Source organism: Colias croceus, chromosome 3 (assembly GCF_905220415.1).
Source record: "Colias croceus chromosome 3, ilColCroc2.1".
NCBI classification, from domain to species: domain Eukaryota; kingdom Metazoa; phylum Arthropoda; class Insecta; order Lepidoptera; family Pieridae; genus Colias; species Colias croceus.
The window spans coordinates 11973818-11986092 of NC_059539.1; the positions used below are offsets into that span (position 1 = coordinate 11973818).

General features: G+C 42.7%; 2 protein-coding genes across 7 annotated transcripts in view; both read right to left on the reverse strand.

Moving 5' to 3' along the window:
• LOC123706345 (long-chain-fatty-acid--CoA ligase 4) overlaps positions 1 to 12275 on the reverse strand; it is a 562712-nt gene that overhangs the window by 455791 nt on the left and 94646 nt on the right. The gene's annotated exons all lie outside the window — the stretch shown is intronic.
• Positions 1 to 12275, reverse strand: part of LOC123706366 (transmembrane protein KIAA1109) — a 66969-nt gene that overhangs the window by 38661 nt on the left and 16033 nt on the right. Inside the window, exons 16-32 of the mRNA XM_045655614.1 lie at positions 11839 to 12050; positions 11176 to 11317; positions 10640 to 10843; positions 10281 to 10320; positions 10109 to 10246; positions 9627 to 9758; positions 8815 to 8982; positions 8473 to 8650; positions 7186 to 7356; positions 6532 to 6678; positions 5929 to 6103; positions 5188 to 5318; positions 4291 to 4413; positions 2877 to 3020; positions 1458 to 1557; positions 922 to 1139; positions 310 to 414 (exon numbers count right to left, since the gene is read on the reverse strand). Of these exons, the coding sequence (XP_045511570.1) occupies positions 310 to 414; positions 922 to 1139; positions 1458 to 1557; positions 2877 to 3020; positions 4291 to 4413; positions 5188 to 5318; positions 5929 to 6103; positions 6532 to 6678; positions 7186 to 7356; positions 8473 to 8650; positions 8815 to 8982; positions 9627 to 9758; positions 10109 to 10246; positions 10281 to 10320; positions 10640 to 10843; positions 11176 to 11317; positions 11839 to 12050 (2528 nt within the window). The remainder of the gene's footprint in view (positions 1 to 309; positions 415 to 921; positions 1140 to 1457; positions 1558 to 2876; positions 3021 to 4290; positions 4414 to 5187; positions 5319 to 5928; positions 6104 to 6531; positions 6679 to 7185; positions 7357 to 8472; positions 8651 to 8814; positions 8983 to 9626; positions 9759 to 10108; positions 10247 to 10280; positions 10321 to 10639; positions 10844 to 11175; positions 11318 to 11838; positions 12051 to 12275) is intronic.

Consider the following 12275-nt stretch of genomic DNA (forward strand, 5'->3'; position numbering starts at 1 on the left):
TACATCCATAATATATCTACATACATATACATACATAAACCTACATACATACAATAACAACAATCTAACAATTGAAATAAAAAAAAAACTCTAATCTCAGTAACAAATCCCTTTAAAATTACATTTTCAAATTGTTTTCAACGGCTCTTTACATTTTAAACTACCGTTAAATATGCAACTATGTTGCTCTCATCATTTTTTTTCATCAACATTTCATTCCCAAACTAAGTATTGAAAATCAAACCATCTAAAACAAACGTAAACTTATACACCAATAAACAACAAAATAAAAAAGATTAAATAACTTACAACAGGCGGTTGGTTGAGCGGCAAGCAAATGCCTATGTCGTCTACATTCAGTTGTAAAAACAACGTGCTCAGATGCGGCGTGCCGATTTGTGACGTCAGTTGCACCTGCACAAAAATATTACAAAGTCTTAATTTCAAATTACACAAATTACTTTTAAAAAGCCATAATTATCTTATGACCCAATCTTAAGAAGGAACACTGCAAAGTTTGTCTGAACTATACCATATTGAATTCCAAGCAAAACTATTTAGGTTAGTAAAGAATGGCAGTCAGAACTAACTACTAAACATCAATGTAAAAATCAATACGCCGACTCTCATTTATTTATTTATCATAGATGCACCAACAATAGCTCAATTTGTAACAATAAATAAGTATTCGTACATAAAATCCTATTCTAAATTGGCTACTAATTATAGGTACATACAGACTCTGACTCTCATAAACAAAATGTACGCAGTGAAATTCCTAGCAAATTATAAATCGAAAGACGCATTAAAACACTGCAAAGTTATTTATATAATTAACATATAAAAACTATATACTAAATAAAATATAAACATGTATATGTAATTGTACAGGTAATTTACAGGACTATACTTCTAACCCACCTTCTCAAACACCTGCTGCGTGGCCGCTAGCACCTCCTTATTCAACGTCATACGTTTTTCATTCCAGTACTCATACGCGTTCTTATAATTGAGCCACACTAATATAGCCCGGTCCACGGCCACAGGTTGTATGTACACGAGAGGCCGCTTTAGGGTGATCAGCACTACTTCCTTGTCTTCACCGCATACTATTTCCTCTTGGAATGCGTTGCGCATCGCTGGGGGAAGGTAAATAAGTTTTTGTTACAATTGACAGGTTTAAATATAGGGAATAAACATAAAAAAGGGATAGGATAGGGATTCTAATATAATTTCTAGTCTTTATATATAAAAAGTACGTGTCACTTTGTCCGCGATGGACTCCAAAACTACTGAACCGATTTTAAATTTGATTTGCCGGGTGCAAATGTGCAGTTTGGTCTAACTTGAAAGATAGGATAGGTTACATTTCAGTTTATAGTAACAAAATTATTTGATAGCAAATTATTATTTGTCAGTGTAAATAAACATTTATAAGAAGGTATTAGTGCACTTACAAATCCTCGTGTTAAAGAAGGCATACTGTTGGAACTCCGGCTCAGCTTCCTCGAACATCGCGTTTCGTATAAGTTGACCCAAGCTCAGATTAATGTCCACCTGCAAAACATTGTTATTTTACTACAGTTTAATTATAGTGAGCACAATTTTATGTTCGCCTTTAGTCAAGTGATTTATTAACCGACTTCAAAAAAGGAGGTATTCTGAATTCGTCTGGTGTAAATTTTTTCATAATGTTTCATAATATCATATTTCAAATCGATCTCAAGTGGGATTGAATCATTTTTTTAAGTTTTTCATCATAAAATATAATTCTCATGATTCTCGACTCACTGCCTGGAAGATATCGCTGTTTTAGCGATAAGGCCGCCTTTTTGTACGTGTTTTTGTTTTGTATGTGTTTTTGAAGTTATACTTCTTTTGGCGCGATGGAGAAATGATGAGAGTGAATTTTTACGATGCGCGCGCACACCGACACCTAAGTTTAACGGCATGAAGTTAGTTCTAGGTGGTATGAAAATTGGTAACTATGTTCAAGTTGTATATTCTAGTATTTTTTCCATACGCCAAAGAAGTATAACTTCAAACCCGAATACATAACTACTCTTTTTAACCGACTTCAAAAAAAAGGAGGTTATCAATTCGGCCGGTATATTTTTTTTTTTTTTTTTATGTATGTACACCGATTACTCCGAGGTTTCTGAACCGATTTACGTGATTCTTTTTTTGTTCGATGCAGGATGGTGTCGAATTGGTCCCATAAAAATTTTATTCGGCTAGGCCCAGTAGTTTTTATTTTATGAGCATTTTTGTCTGTACTCGATGACTTAATTGGAATATAGCAAGTAACTTTGATTCACTTCCCGGTAACCGATTGAGCTGAAATTTTGTATAAGTGTGTAAATTGGATAGCGATGAAACATTATCATGACATAGAGCTGATTTGATGATGGAATCGGAAGGTGGCCATAGGAACTCAGTAATATATTGACTCAACTTTATCGAGTTTGGGCTCGTTTGATTCGTGTTGAAAATTACACTAAAAAGTATTAAATAAAATTAACTGCGTTAAAAACAACCGACTTCAAAAACGGAAAAGTAAAAAATAAAAAAGATTTGGTATTATTAATTGCTACATATTATTTAGATGTGCTATTTATTAAATAGGTTTGAAGTCGGTGCCAAACACTAAGCACTTAGTATTAAGCCCGTGCACCGACATCAAACCTATTTAATAAATAGCACATCTAAATAATATGTAGCAATTAATAATATCAAATCTTTTTTATTTTTTACTTTTCCGTTTTTGAAGTCGGTTGTTTTTAACGCAGTTAATTTTATTTCGTATTGTTTCCTTGTTTTGGTGCGAATAAAGTATTTTTATTCAATCAATTTTTGAGGCCTTCACAAGGGTATACCTGTGCCCTAGCGAAGAGCCGCAAGCCGTGCGCCTGCGCGGGCTGCGTGACGTTCTGCACGCGGTTGGACAGCTCCAGCTCCACTGCTCCTGTCTCCAGCCGCACCGCGCTGTTGCTGGGCGTCGTCGCTGTCAGTTGGATGCGCTGTGGGCATATATACTTTACTAGATTTCCACTCGCGTTTGCAAAGGAAAACCCGCATAGTTCCCGTTCCCGTCCCGTCCGATTAGGGCCCTTCTGGCCTCCTCCACTCAAGCGACAGCTCAAGCCGAGGTTCGTGGTCCCCGTGGCGGGGGGACGCCCTTGTGCATGTCGCTACCAGGGTGAACCTTCAGTTCACCCCCGCGTCTGCGTTAAAATGTAGTAGCCCTTCTGGCTAACATTGAGAAACACCATACAAAAAAAAAAAAAAAAAATCCCGTTCCCGTGGGATTTCCGGGATAAAAACTATCCTATGTGTTAATCCAAGTTACCCTCTATATGTGTGCTAAATTTCATTGTAATCGGTTCAGTAGTTTTTACGTGAAAGAGTAACAAACATCCATACATCCATACTTATAAACTTTCGCCTTTATAATAGTAGTAGGATAGTCGAGGGGATAATATTGCGACAGTTCGTTCAATTCGTTTCAGATAACGTAGAAATACATAAATACTAAGAAAAAAAGACGTGTGGCACTCGGGGTCTGCCGCGGTAAAGCTATTGCATGCTATGCCTTCAAGCCACACCTCCGCCCGTCGGAGTGGGGAGCGTGAGGTTTTTTCGTTACGGAATTTCTCGATTCGGTCCCCGCGCTCATGGCCCGCGATAGAAGCTATGCAATAGCTTAAAAATCTTTAAAAAAAAATGCTTATCTTTGACAAAAATAGATTTTGATATTTAAGGGGCATCCACACGCTGGCTGTTTGTCACAAACACCGCAAACAGCAAACAAAATCCCAAACACCAACCACAATCACCCAACACAAACAGCCATCCAGCATGTCGTGTTTGGGACTTTGTTTGCTGTTTGCGGTGTTTGTGACAAACAGCCAGCGTGTGGATGTAGCATAACATTCCTAATCGGCAAACATGCATCCTTTGATCTGGCAAGATAACCGACACCGATGCCGAACACTGCCCAACACAAACACAAACAGGCAAACAACGACAAACACCCATCCACACGTCCGTGTTTGCTGTTTGCTGTTGGCTGTTTGCCGTTGTTTGTCAAGCGTGTGGATGGGGCTTTAGATATGAGATGTTCTAGCTGCTAGCACAAGCATTCATTTAAATGCTTAAAACGATGTCTCAATGACTGGTAAAATTGTAAACATATTTGTAAGTGAATTAAATATTTTTTTATTTGATTTAGTTAAATAAATTTATAAAAGAACAATTTATACTATCATAACACGAAGGGTTTTCACTAACCTTGATTCGTATAAGTAAGGAGAACAATATTCTGCTCAGTGCAGAGGATGACGCCTCTTCTTCATTCCACAACGGCACGGGCTTTTCACCACCATACACTTTCTGCACTACTTCGTTCACTTCCTGAAAGGTAAATGGTAATTTTAATAAGTTATTCCTGATAATAAAAAAAAAACGTAATTTAAGGATATTCCATTTCCACTGAAATAAAGTGAAGTCCCATGTCCCCTAGTGGGGTAAGGGGCAGCATTATACATCTGTTTCACTGATCGATTTTCTTTAGGGACAAGTAGGTGATCAGCCTTCTGTGTCCTGCCAGACCGAGACATTTTTTTCGTGTCCACCAGGAATCGAACCCAGGACCCCTTGGTTCTACGCTCACGCGTCAACCACTGTACCAAGGAGGCAGTCCACTGCAATTGCCTGCACTGCAACTGAATAGTGCTGTTTGGTTCAACCGAAACAATTTTGTAGATCCAAAACTCTTGATGGCTAGCTGATAAAACTAGCAACCAGTCTGAATTGAGAATTGTTTTGATTATGGTTTGTGAAATTTCTGTCTGTCTGTCAAATATAAGAAAATATTTATACAGGATTTGAGTGTGTTTTGAGACGTTTTAACATCAAAAACTCAATTCACAAGCCGGCAGAAGGTCTATTTCATCTGCTTTTTTTTTGTTGAAGTGAAAACTTCTTTAGCGGCGTTGAGCACTTTTTCTGTAATGGGTATAAAATCTTAAACTCGCGTCAGGACACGTGACCTGATCGAAAAAGCGTAAGACGGATGGAGAGTAGACAGCTATCCCCTCTCTACTACGCGCGTTTTCACTTCTGCCGGCACTCCCGGAATGCAACCCGTCTTTTTTTTACTAAATAAATTCTTAAATGTAAGCATACCTTCATGAAGACCTTCTGCACGAAGACGAGGTGGTTGAGCAGGTCGGTGGAGAGCGTGTGCTCGAACAGGCCGATGTCGGCGGTCGCCGCCAGGTAGCGGCCCGCCATCAGCACCGCGCCCTCCGCGCTCGCTGACACACAATTATTTATTACTAGCGGTCCGCCCCGGCTTCGCCCGCGGTACATATTTCGCAATAAAAGGTAGTCTATGTTCTTTTTCAGGGTCTAAAGATTGTCTGTGCCAAATTTCATCAAAATCGGTCCAGTAGTTTATGAGCCTATTTATATTCATTACAATCAAGAATCAATCAAACAAACAAAGTTTTCCTCTTTATAATATTAATGTAGATAAACAATGTTTTGTGCACGATTTTGTCATGTTACGGCAGGTAGTAAACAACTTCTACAAGAAGAGTCTCCCATATTTTGACCGAAATACTTAAAAAAATATGGTTACAGATTGGAACGGAAGAATTTTCCAAATTTGATTATCTATCCATTTAGATTACAAAGTTGAAACAATTTTGTCAAATTTTCTGTTGCATTTACCTACATACTAATATACTAAAAGTTGCCACTTTTTTTTTCAAATTTAATTGAAAGGATATATTTTGAATTATGCACATGTTATGCTTACGCCAGAATATAACTGCTTGTATTTATGTCCAAAAGAGTGATGTTTCTTAAAGTTATTGTACCATTGTGTAACATTAAGTATAGCTGTTATCAGCTTATACTCACGTTGCGCATCAGTAGCGTCAGTAGCGTCAGTCGCGTCAGTGGCGCTGTTCGCGTCCGCATCAGCGCGTGGTTTCTGCGGGCGCGTGTCTGCGGGCGCGCAGTCGAGTACGCGTGCTCGGCACGATACTGCGGGTAACGCGACGGACGCGGCCGCTGGGATGTTCGCTTCTGTCACCTGCGATGGAATAGATATTTTAATAAATGTTTTTAAGTGTTACAAATGAAAAATGTTTTCATATTTTTATTTGGGTATCACAACTGTCAAATGATTTGTTATTTTTTTTTAAGTGCCACATGTAAAAAAAGTTGTGTGAATAAATTGTTTAAGTGTCGCAAATGAAAAATGTTTTGATAATATTATTTTTGGAGTGTCACAATTGTAAAATCTTATGGCATTAAATTTTTATTATCTGTCAAATGTAAAAAGTTGTGTCACAAATGTAAAATATATTGATAATATTTTTTTAAGTGATACAAATTGTGTGAAAATTCTTTAGGTGCATTGAGAGTATAAGTTAAGTAGCATTTTTGTTGTGTTTTTTATTTTTATTTGACCTTTTTTGAAGTGCTAAATAAACTTTCTTTCTTTCTTTCTCTTCTGACCTGCAGCTTGGTGACGAAGCTGAGCGAGTGGTGCGGCAGTTCGACCGTGAAGTGCGCCTTGCCGGCCGTCACGCCGGAGCTGTGCACGCGCTCCATCTTGTATTGCGCTTGTAGCGACGGTAGGAGGGCTGCCGTTATGCTGAGGCTCTGGAATTAGGGTGAAATGTTGTGTTTTTGGTGGTTAATTTGATAGTAATTGAGAATTGATGATGATATTATAGCGCATACACCCCGAGCGCTTTACACGAGCCGCGAACGATTAGACTGACTCGATAAATATATTATTTTTTACCGTGATGAAATAGGATCGTGTAAAGTGCTGATTCAGGATGTACGGCTAGCCCGTACAACTACTACATAGTGGAATCTCATGGATGTACCTATTTTTTGTCAAAATGTAAAATGTAGGTTAGTAAGATTTTTTTTTGTGAAATATTAATATTAATAATACAGAATTGAGAAGTTGGAAAATCTATGCAAAATAAAAATATTTATTTTTTTATTAAAGGGTCAGGAAAAGTTCCCCCAGAACACAATAACTACGGGGTAAATTAGTATTTTTTGTATTTTGACGATTCTAAAGCGCTTCCAAACGAAGTCTAGTTGAATAAATGTGTCAATTTGAGTTGAAACATAGTAACATGTGTAACGCACCTGCAGTACGAGCGAGAACTGCAGGTGCAGCGGGTGTAATAGTGCGTCGGGTGCGGGCGGGGCGCGGCGCGGAGGGGGCGGGGCGGCCGGCGGGCTGCCCTCCTCCTCCGAGCCCTCCGCCCCCGGCCCGCCGCGGGAGAGACGGGAGGCCGTGCGGGTGACACCCAGCTCCTGCAGAACATAGATACAGTTATATAGTGCCCACGGGGTGCTGCGGTCGTGCAAGTGCAGATCGACCCGCACGAGTACATACCTGCAGCGTGCTGGACAGCTGGCGGCTCGAGCGCGTCATGACGCCGTGCAGCGCCACGGGGTGCTGCGGCAGGTCGACCCGCACGAGTACATACCTGCAGCGTGCTGGACAGCTGGCGGCTCGAGCGCGTCATGACGCCGTGCAGCGCCACGGGGTGCTGCGGCAGGTCGACCCGCACGAGTACATACCTGCAGCGTGCTGGACAGCTGGCGGCTCGAGCGCGTCATGACGCCGTGCAGCGCCACGGGGTGCTGCGGCAGGTCGACCCGCACGAGTACATACCTGCAGCGTGCTGGACAGCTGGCGGCTCGAGCGCGTCATGACGCCGTGCAGCGCCACGGGGTGCTGCGGCAGGTCGACCCGCACGAGTACATACCTGCAGCGTGCTGGACAGCTGGCGGCTCGAGCGCGTCATGACGCCGTGCAGCGCCACGGGGTGCTGCGGCAGGTCGACCCGCACGAGTACATACCTGCAGCGTGCTGGACAGCTGGCGGCTCGAGCGCGTCATGACGCCGTGCAGCGCCACGGGGTGCTGCGGCAGGTCGACCCGCACGAGTACATACCTGCAGCGTGCTGGACAGCTGGCGGCTCGAGCGCGTCATGACGCCGTGCAGCGCCACGGGGTGCTGCGGCAGGTCGACCCGCACGAGTACATACCTGCAGCGTGCTGGACAGCTGGCGGCTCGAGCGCGTCATGACGCCGTGCAGCGCCACGGGGTGCTGCGGCAGGTCGACCCGCACGAGTACATACCTGCAGCGTGCTGGACAGCTGGCGGCTCGAGCGCGTCATGACGCCGTGCAGCGCCACGGGGTGCTGCGGCAGGTCGACCCGCACGAGTACATACCTGCAGCGTGCTGGACAGCTGGCGGCTCGAGCGCGTCATGACGCCGTGCAGCGCCACGGGGTGCTGCGGCAGGTCGACCCGCACGAGTACATACCTGCAGCGTGCTGGACAGCTGGCGGCTCGAGCGCGTCATGACGCCGTGCAGCGCCACGGGGTGCTGCGGCAGGTCGACCCGCACGAGTACATACCTGCAGCGTGCTGGACAGCTGGCGGCTCGAGCGCGTCATGACGCCGTGCAGCGCCACGGGGTGCTGCGGCAGGTCGACCCGCACGCCGCCCACCGACGCGAGGGCGGTGGCGCCCAGCCGCCCGCCCTCCCAGGAGTACAGCGCCTGCGACTTGCCCACGCTGACGCGCACAACCGTCCTGACACACAAATACATGTCACACTTATAATACCCACAATAATAATATATTATAGTAAATTCGACTTTAACACATCGGAATAAGATTTAATTTATCTATGTTGACCAATCAGCATAGGTTTTAATCTTGAGTATGTCGTATCTAGACGTGTATATCAAACGGACTGGTGGTTGGGCGCGTTGCCCTCGAGCAGCACGATGGCGGTGCGGCCGAGGTTGCCGCTGAGCGCCCACTGCCGCGCGCGGGACGCCGACAGCGAGCCCTGCAGCGACGTGATCTCCGCCTCCAGCTTCAGCCCCGACAGCGAGGCCAGCAGACGCGTGCGGTGGATCCTGGAAGCAACACATTATTATAAACGTGTTACATAAACTCATAACTATGCCAGAACATACAAAATTTTACAAAATAAATACACATGAAATGTTACATAGAAAAGACATATATAAACACAAAACTTCTCAAAAAGTTCTCAGATGTCATCTCTGTTAAAAGTGCTTATAAATGAAGTTTAGTTAAATGAATAAATGTTTGAGTTTAGGAAAAGTTAATTTCTCAGCGAAAATCCTCATAATATTAGGATGTTATACTAAATATTTTTTTGATTTGATAAAAGCGTTTGATTTTGTTAATCATATTTTTTTTTAATAAATGCGAAAAGTATGTCAATGCGCATTACTAAATCGAGAGTTTCATGAAGAAACCAGTGTGTTAAAATAACAAATTTTAATATTAAACAGGAAATGACCCCGTTTAAATCGTTTTATGAATATAAATAGTGTGGTGTGCTACAAGGATGCATGTTGGGACCATTGCCCTTTCTAGTTTATATTAATGATCTACCAAACATAAACAATTATAATTGTGTGTGCGACTTATGGTGGAAAATTTAAATAATTATTACATCCGTACGTTTCTGTAGACTTTTCAATTTTGGTTTAATTTTAGAACTTTTTTAGTTATTTGTAATAATACTCACTTAGCAGCACCGACGACGACGATACCAGTCCCTGTGGCTGTGGATGACGAATTGCTGTTATTTTGTTCACGGGAACTCGGTCGAGCGCTTTTCGTTCGATACGCCTCTGGTAATTCCGTTGATACAGAGAATCTGTAAATGTATCAAAATTTTATAAAAAAGTGCGAGTGGGACTCGCGACACTAAGGGTTCCAGACAGAAGCTATATTTTTCTTAAAATGACCCTTTTGAATCGCAATATTTGGCCCGAGAAAATTAATCTGAAAATGGGCTATTACCGGAAATAATTCGTGTAGTTTTGAAAAGTCCAGATGATCATATCGAAAATTTTTCAAGGGTGGGGGTGAGCTAAGGGTCCTTTACTCTGTTTTAGACTTTAAAACCTGCACAAATAGCATGACTTCCAGGGGCAAATTCCTTTTCCTTCCTCCTAGTAATAAATTGTGAAGTCCCTTGATTTGTTTAAACGGTTGACACACTACCTGTGCGTGATGGTGTCCGCGTCCGGCATGTTCGCGTACAGGTCGAGCAGCAGGTACAGCGTGCGCCAGCAGCGCGGCGCCAGCTGGTGGGCGGGGCCGGCGGGCGCGGGGGGGCGGGGCGGGGGAGGGCGGCGCGGGGCCGCCCCCCGCGCCCCCCTCCCGCACCGCGCCGTACAGCGGCGTGTGCGCGCCCTCGTTGAGCGAACTGTAACCTGTAAACACAATAATAGCATGATAAACACAATAATCTATAATACTCCTCCACCCAAATTGACTAAATCTTAACTAATATAATAAATTGGAAAAAAGTTCTTGTCTCTTCTCCACGCTGAAACCATTGAACCGCTTTAGATTTGCTACGGAAATACTTCGATATCCGAGAGAGAACAAAGGATCGTTTTTATCCCGAAAATCTTTCAGAAACATTGCTCCTTGCATTCTCCATTCTTTTAATACACAGGCAAAATAAACGAGGTCGAAAATTTAGTATGCACACATCTATATAGAAAATAAATAAACACTAATCCTTACCTAGTTTTCCCTTAACGCTCTTGCCAGTGGAGCGCAACTTCTGCGCGAACGATTGTGGTCTTGGCCTAGGCGGAGGGCTCATATCTTTCTCCGAGCTAGTTTCCGGCCCGATTGTTGCGGGCAGGTCCCATTTGGAGTCTAGACCCGTGTACTGGCTGTCCTTGTCTAATGACGTCACGCTCACTAGGTTCTCGCGATATTCCACTATAAGATATGAATAATTTTAATTAGTTATGTCCCTCTGAATCACGTAAACTGCATTGTTAAAATTCTGAAGTCATTTCCATTCTCACACTTTAAAACATTATCTGTCTTACCACAAAAAACTTCAGACAGGGTTTAAGGGTAATATTGTCGTATTTCACAAATACAACAATTATAGTGACAGAACCCTGATTTAAAGTTAGACTATTTAAATAGTTTTGTGGTAAGACCATATATTGTGGTCCTTCGAGCCAGACATGAACTTGTACACGTGTCCTTCACGTTCTGGTACATGTTGCTGACTGGTGCGCAGTACACAAGCCCGCACTCACCCGAGACGCGGTGCGAGTGCGAGTGCGAGCGCGCGCGCGGGCGCGGGCGGGCGGTGCGCGCGCGCAGCTCGCTGTGCGTGTCCTTCACGTTCTGGTACATGTTGCTGATCTGGTGCAGCAGACGCAGCAGCGGCATGTTCACCTGTAAATGCAACACATTATTTTAGCTTTCCACCCGAGGCTTTGCCCGCGTAGTCAAAGAAAAATCCGCAGTTCAAGTTCCCGTTCCCGTGGGATTTCCGGGATAAAACTTATCCTATGTCCTTCCTCAGGTCTCAAGCTATCTCTGTACCAAATTTGAAGTAAATCCATGCAATACTTTTTGAGATAAGCCCGGACATACATACAAACAAACAGACAAAAATCTTAAAATTATATTTTTGGCTTCGGTACCTAATGTGTTGTGTGATCACCCATCAAGTTTTATTTTATAAATATATATTCAATGTACAGTTTCGACTTTCCTACGATTTTATTATAATATGTATATTGTATGTATAGATTTACTTAGAAAATGGTAGGACAAATTTATAACCTGCAGAAAAACATATAATTTTAAAATTAAGGTCTGAAAAAATCAGAAATGTAGTTGACAAAGTCAACAAGTAACAAGTCTATTTCATTGAGAAGACAGTTTTTTTTTTGATAAATAAATTTTCTTGCCTGTTGCGAAATAAACCGTATGCTCAGGTTACAGTTGATCATAGTGCTGATATGTTTCTTCAGCTGTCCCCTGGAGATGTAGACGACGTTCTGCTTCTGCACCAGCTCGTCCACGGCCATGTCGGCCACTTTCTTCACGAGCACGTCGATGGATATCTTCTCGCAGAGGAACGCGGGGCTCTCGGCCGCCATGTCCGGTTGGCTTTGTGACGCTGCACGGATAGAAAATTATTTGCTATTTGCTATTTAATGATTGCCTATTTAATAATTTTATCAATATAACCCGGCTCCGTTAAGCCAGTCTTTTTTTTACATTTTCAATTTTTTTTAATCATTTTTATATATACATATTTTTTTGTTAAACAAGCGTGTCTCCTGCCATTAAAGAACACATAAAAGAACTAGATCGTTTTTTGCAAATTTGGTACAGTTTTTTA